This window comes from Zychaea mexicana (assembly GCF_025766255.1).
Source record: "Zychaea mexicana strain RSA 1403 chromosome Unknown BDB00scaffold_121, whole genome shotgun sequence".
Taxonomy (NCBI): Eukaryota; Fungi; Mucoromycota; class Mucoromycetes; order Mucorales; family Lichtheimiaceae; genus Zychaea; species Zychaea mexicana.
The window spans coordinates 42,056-48,544 of record NW_026516784.1 but is presented as its reverse complement, the minus strand read 5'-3'; the positions used below and the strand labels follow the sequence as shown (position 1 = coordinate 48,544).

General features: G+C 46.9%; 2 protein-coding genes across 2 annotated transcripts; one reads left to right on the top strand and one right to left on the bottom strand.

The window, feature by feature from the left end:
- Positions 1-4,457, top strand: BDB00DRAFT_877939 (chitin synthase-domain-containing protein; the record flags this gene model as incomplete). Its single annotated transcript, XM_053127674.1, has 6 exons — positions 1-616; positions 750-1,368; positions 1,507-2,091; positions 2,162-3,099; positions 3,195-3,486; positions 3,566-4,457. The coding sequence occupies 6 exons, from the start codon at positions 1-3 to the stop codon at positions 4,455-4,457; spliced, it is 3,942 nt and encodes a 1,313-aa protein (XP_052974218.1).
- A 653-nt stretch (positions 4,458-5,110) lies between these two features.
- On the bottom strand, positions 5,111-6,258 carry BDB00DRAFT_850766 (uncharacterized protein). Its single transcript, XM_053125464.1, has 4 exons — positions 5,919-6,258; positions 5,660-5,852; positions 5,449-5,576; positions 5,111-5,363 (listed from the first exon to the last, which is right to left on the bottom strand). Exons 1-4 carry the CDS (start codon positions 6,066-6,068, stop codon positions 5,214-5,216), a joined length of 621 nt encoding a protein of 206 aa, XP_052974217.1. The 5' UTR covers positions 6,069-6,258; the 3' UTR covers positions 5,111-5,213.
- Between the last annotated feature and the right edge of the window lie 231 nt (positions 6,259-6,489).

Sequence of the window (6,489 nt, the reverse complement as noted above, 5' to 3'; positions counted from 1 at the left end):
ATGGATTCATCTAGAATCCAGTCGTACACGCCGACCCTAAATCGCAATCTATCCCTTCATTCAGAAACGGACGATCGACCGCTTCCGTTGTCCTCGTCCGGAACCAGACCTAGACGCCAAAAATCATTAGTGAGACCGGAACGCGAACGGATTGACGAAAATCATCGCCAGTACCACTATCGACAAAGAGCCACAAATCGTAATAATATTGAACCTAGTACAACCGGCAGTCGACCTGGTGCTGTTGCTACCGCTGCTGCTGGCGCCATTGTCACTGCTACCGTTGCTTCTACCAGCCAAGTCGGAACTGCTTCTGGTGGTGCTGTCGCTGGTGCTTCTGCTATTACCCCTGGCTATGCCGCAGGACCTAGAAAGCGATACTCGTCCGGCAGACGTGGTGACGGTCATCATCATGCGCCTGTTCGCCGTGGCCAAAGCATCCTAGGCCGTAGCGAGAAATACAGTCGACGGTCGCCAGACGAGGACGATGACGAAGGCGTTGTTGGTGCTGTTGATTTTACTGAAGAATCGCATCGCAGCTTCTCAGCACGCTTGTGGATCACTTATTGCCGCCTCCTTACATGCTGTATCCCAAATCCGCTATTGCGTTGCATGGGTAATATAAAGTTACACATACACTTACACAACACATACAAACAAGCAAACAAACATAGAATCACAAAAAGAGAATACACCTTGCTCGAATACTCATTTAGGATGTTTATTCTATTTTAATAATGCAAAATCAGGTATTCCAAATGGCCCTGCACAGCTAGCATGGCGTGAAAAGATCGGCCTAGTATCATTTATCTTGTTCGTCATGGGCTTTGTCGGTTTCCTGACTTTTGGCTTTACACAAGTAGTATGCCCAACACCGCCAATGTCAGTTCATGGTGGGTCTGTCGGCCAGGGCTACCTTGTCATCCGTGGCTGGGCATTCATGCTTGCGGAATGGAATGGTCATCCGCCAGTACAAGATCAGACAAGTGAGCCGACCAATGTGCTATACCCTCCGATTGACGCCGGCGGTATGGACGGCTCGTTCCTGTTTCAGGAAATAAACCCGCCTGAATGCACCAAGGTGCTTCCACGTAAAACCTCTGGCTTGATTTCCTTAACTGCGCCACAGGCACCTCCACAAGTCTACTTTCCATGTCAAATGTTTAATCCAAATGATACCACCACCAAGCAGCTATCGCATAATTTGACGTCGGGATGCCATTTGTCTCCTACAGCACGCAGCATGTACAGCGAGTTCAAGATCAATGGTGTACCTCGTACTGATGGCTCTGGCATCGACAAGGTTGGCCGTGTCTATTACGACTGGGACAATATTAATAGTACCGACTACTTGATGGTGTACAACGGGTACGTGCAAGCTGGTTGAAAAAACAAAAAAAATAATAATAGCACACCCGACATATATGATACACACATACACACACGCACACGTACACCCAAACACAAAGCATATGCATGCATGATGTATAAACTAAATTGTTATAGTGACGTTCTGAATCTACGCCTCCTCCAGTTGCTGCCCGTCTCGAGTTACGATATCAAAAACTCTAGTCTGATCGCCAGCGTTCTTTCGGATACGGCCAAGTATGGCGGCAAAGACATGACCCGTGCAATTGCAGCTACGCGTGCTGCGAATGGCACCACCTGGGAAGACGAAGCCAAATGTTTGTCGTTACTTATCAAGGTTGGATCCGTAGACACGCTCAGCATCGGCTGCATGGCGTCCGAGATAGTCCTGTACCTGTCCCTGGTGGTCATCCTCGGCGTAATATTCACCCGCTTCTCCCTGGCCGTCATCTTTGGCTGGTTCCTCAGCTGGCGACTGGGCACTTTCAAGGAAGGCTCGTCGTACGCTGCTCGAATGCAGCGTGAGGCTGAACTCGAACAATGGACTCGCGATATTAATGTAGCTGCTCCCTTAGCCGAACGTCCTCGAATTCCGCCGCCGCCGATGCCGATCAAAAAGCGCAGCTTGTTGCCACAGACTTCGCGTTTCACCCAGCCTATGCCTAATTCGACTCGATTTGACGCTGACCGGTCGCCTACACCTATTTGGAAGACGCCGTCAAGGTAATACTAACTTTTCTTATATGGCGATTCCATTGCCACTTTACTAAACGTTTATTATGCTTGATTGTAGTACACTTGAAGACTATACAACCCGACGGTTTTCCTATTTTCAAACACCAACACCTTCGCCCTCTCCATCGTCGCGCTACTTGCCTGCCACCGCAGCTGCCAGTCTGCGCAGATCTTCGATATCATCTTCAGAGTTACAGAGCCACAGTGGTGGAGCAACAACGCTGGCACCTAGTCCAGTATGTCCACACCCTGTCTCGCCGAATGCCATAGCGCAACCGCCTTCCGACTATATGCCTTTTAACTATCCGTTGGCGCACACCATCTGTCTCGTGACATGCTATTCCGAAGGTCTGGATGGCGTCCGAACAACATTGGATTCAATTGCAACCAGCGACTATCCAAACTCACACAAGCTCATTCTGGTCGTTTGCGACGGCATAATCACTGGGCACGGCGAAAGCATGTCCACCCCCGACGTGTGTATTTCCATGATGCACGACTTTGTAGTACCACCTGAGCAGGTTGAAGCAGCCAGCTATATCGCAATTGCTGACGGTTCCAAGCGCAACAACATGGGAAAAGTCTATGCCGGCTATTATCACTACGATGATGCCACTGTTGATCCAGAGCATCAGCAACGCGTTCCTATGATTACCATTGTCAAATGCGGCACACCTGAGGAGGCCGACGAAAGAAAACCAGGCAACCGTGGCAAGCGCGACTCGCAGATTATTCTTATGCAGTTTATGCAGAAAGTTATGTTTGATGAGCGCATGACATCCATGGAATATGACTTCTTCAACGCCATCTGGCGCGTCACTGGTATTCCCGCTGACCGATACGAGATTGTGCTCATGGTCGATGCCGATACCAAGCTGTTCCCTGACGCTCTTTCCCGATTAGTCTCCTGTGCAGTCAAGGATCCCGAAATCTCTGGTCTATGTGGCGAGACTAGAATTGCCAACAAGACTGCTAGTTGGGTTAGCATGATTCAAGGTAATTTAACTACATGTGTTTACGTGCACATACACAAAAAACCTCCTATTTCTGAATCTGACACATATTACTGCTGTCGTCATCATTCCTTTCAGTGTTCGAATACTATATCTCCCACCATCAGAGCAAAGCATTCGAGTCAATCTTCGGTGGCGTCACCTGTTTGCCTGGCTGCTTTTGTATGTATCGCATTAAGGCTCCCAAGGGCCCGAACGGTTACTGGGTGCCAATTCTTGCCAATCCTGATATTGTCGAGCATTACTCCGAGAACGTAGTCGATACGTTGCATAAAAAGAATTTGTTGCTTCTCGGTGAAGATCGATATCTGTCGACTCTAATGTTGCGCACCTTCCCCAACCGCAAAATGATGTTTGTCCCTCAAGCAGCGTATGTTATCCAACTATCATCGTATGGTGAAACATACTGATCGCAAACTAATGCAAACGCTTTCATTTTTTGTTTTTAGATGTAAGACTATTGTTCCAGACACATTTAGTGTGCTACTGTCACAGCGACGACGATGGATCAACTCTACAATTCACAACTTGATGGAATTGGTGCTCGTCCACGACCTCTGCGGCACATTTTGCTTCTCGATGCAGTTTGTCGTATTCATGGAGCTTGTTGGAACACTTGCTCTACCTGCTGCCATTTCATTTACATTGTATTTAATTATCCTTGCCATTCTCGGAAAGCCGGCCATAATCCCCCTTATTTTACTTGCACTGATTCTGGGTTTGCCCGCTGTACTAATCGTCATGACAAGTCGCAAGCTTGTCTATGTCGGTTGGATGATCATTTATCTCTTTTCCCTCCCCATATGGAACTTTGTCCTGCCCACTTATGCCTACTGGCACTTTGACGATTTCTCGTGGGGCGATACCCGTAAAGTCGAAGGTAGTGGTGGAGGCGACAAGCATGGTCATGGCGATAAGGAAGGTGAATTCGATGCAAGCCGTGCAACAATGAAGAAATGGAGCGATTATGAAAAAGAGCGTCGTATCCGATCTGCTATCGATAATAACATGCCATTGCCGCGGTTCATGGAAGACCGTCCGCGAAGTTACATGGATCTCTATGCAGAAACGCTTCAGCACAACAAGTTGAAGCGACAAGGTAACCATAGTGGATCTGAATCATCCAACAGCGATACACCCTTACAGCAACAGCGGGGTGACTACTTGGATCATCCCATGTCAAATATGTCGTTGCCATCCCCACAATTTATGCAGCAAGAAGGTGCGCCAGGAGGACCTCGATCACCGAGACCCTCACCTTCTTCTACGAGTATCAATACCCGTCGTTACTCGGCACAGCGTACGAGACCTCCACAACCACCACCCCATGAGAACGCGTGAGCCCCAATTAAAAGAATCCAAAATACCAAAACCATATCATCTACTTCTTTAAACACGAAACCATGTAATCTCTTCTTGCAGTGTTGTATGTAGCACTAATTTGTTGTTTCCAATAAAATTCGTATATCACATAGTGGAAAAGAAAGGTAGACAAGACGAATACGAATGACGTTAGAGCAGTGAGTGTTTTTAGAATACGCGGGAAAGAGATAGGATACGACAGACTTCTATTAAAAAGAGTATGTACACGGAAAATAATACAGCGGGACAATGTGAGAGGTATGGAGAAGAGAGGGAAAGAACGAGCCAAAATAAAAAAAGATTCGAGAGAAGAAGGAAAACAAACAAGGAAAGAAAGTAATGAAAGGATAGTATGTGTAAAGTAGGAGAAAGAAATGGTTATTCTTCATAATTGGGCATAGAGGAAGGGGTATTGTTGGAAGTAGTAGATGTAGCAGTAGCAGCGACCGGCCGGCGTCGGCTGCCTTTCTTTCTGTTATTGGATGCAGAGGCCGCAATGCGTTGCTGATGGGCCTTGATATGCTTACGTAAAGAACGGGAATGAAAGTATGCTTTGGTGCAGTCAGGAATGGAACATTTGAAAGGTCGAACGGATGAATGCGTCTTGATATGGGTATTGAGCGAATCGAGCCGTGAGAAGCGCTTGTCACAATCTAAGAAGTAACAGATGGCATTGTTAGTGACCGGATGCTCACAATCTATATTAAGAAAATTCCCGTCATTCCCGCCCCTTTGTCATTTGTTATTGTGTGTTGCGGTACCTTCGATAGTGCAAACGAACGGCTTTTCACCAGTATGCGTGCGCATATGATTATGCATCTTGTGCCGCTTCATGAATGGCTTGTTTTGACGAGGACAGCCAGCCCATTCACAATAATATGCAGCCTATTGAAAGAAAAATCAAGGCGCGACGACAATGAGTACAAAATAAGTGTGGCGTGACATATCAAGTATGTAACACAACCCGAACCTTTCCGCTTCCAACATGGATATCCCGGATATGTGCGATCAGCTCATCAAGATGGCACGTTTGAACGTCACAATGATTCCAACGGCAGTAGTACGTGATTTCTTCTTCGGGAGCGGGTGGGGCCGGCGCTACAATATTTTTGTATAATTAATATTATTGCTGGCGTGATTTCTTTGCGTCTTCTTGTCTCCGTTTCTTTTTCTTTACTTACGTTGTTGCTGTTGCTGAGGATGATGGTGGTGGTTTGGATGTTGGTGATGAAGAGGTGGCCAGTAGTAATGCAGTCGCTCACGCTCAAGCTGGAGAACGCGTTCGATCAGTTGGTCTCGAGTCAAATTGTTGGGGTGATCCCATTGCGGCGTGGGACAACTTTTCTCCTCGGGTGTGGCTGCTGGACTCATATACTGTAATAAATTGCTTATTAGCAATAAGCTCGCATGATGACGAGGAATATGCAATATGTAGCATACCTGTTGCTGGGCATAGTAATTCTCGGGAATGTAAGGTAATAGATTGAAATCAGAAGATTCGGGCGTGCGCAGCCCTTCGTCGTACATATAAGCCATAGTGCTATCGAAAACGAGAGGCCAGGGTTCCTCACTACTCGACGATGTTGTCATTGTAAGCGAAGAAGAAGAAGCTGCGACTGCATAGACAGATAGATAATGTCAGGGACCTGCAAGCAACGGTGCAACTATTTAAAGGGGTACATTCGTCTTTACCTGAAACGCACGAGGGCACGGTCGTTGTCAACGGAATTGCCGCTTCTGGGAAACCGCTCATGATGAGACAAAGTGAGGAGAAGAGAGGAGGAGCTTCTGGGGAATTGTTAAAGGTGGTGTAATATATAGTCAAGATTTCGCTGAGGAGCTACTATTATTATCCAACAATAAGCATTGATACAAATAGGCGTGATGTTGCTGTGGAAATTGCATTGTTCCTAGTATACCTCGAGGTTTTTTTTAATGTCGAAAGAAAGAGCTGGTGACTATTACGTATACACCGCACGGATCATGCGATCGGAACAAATTGTCAATCCAA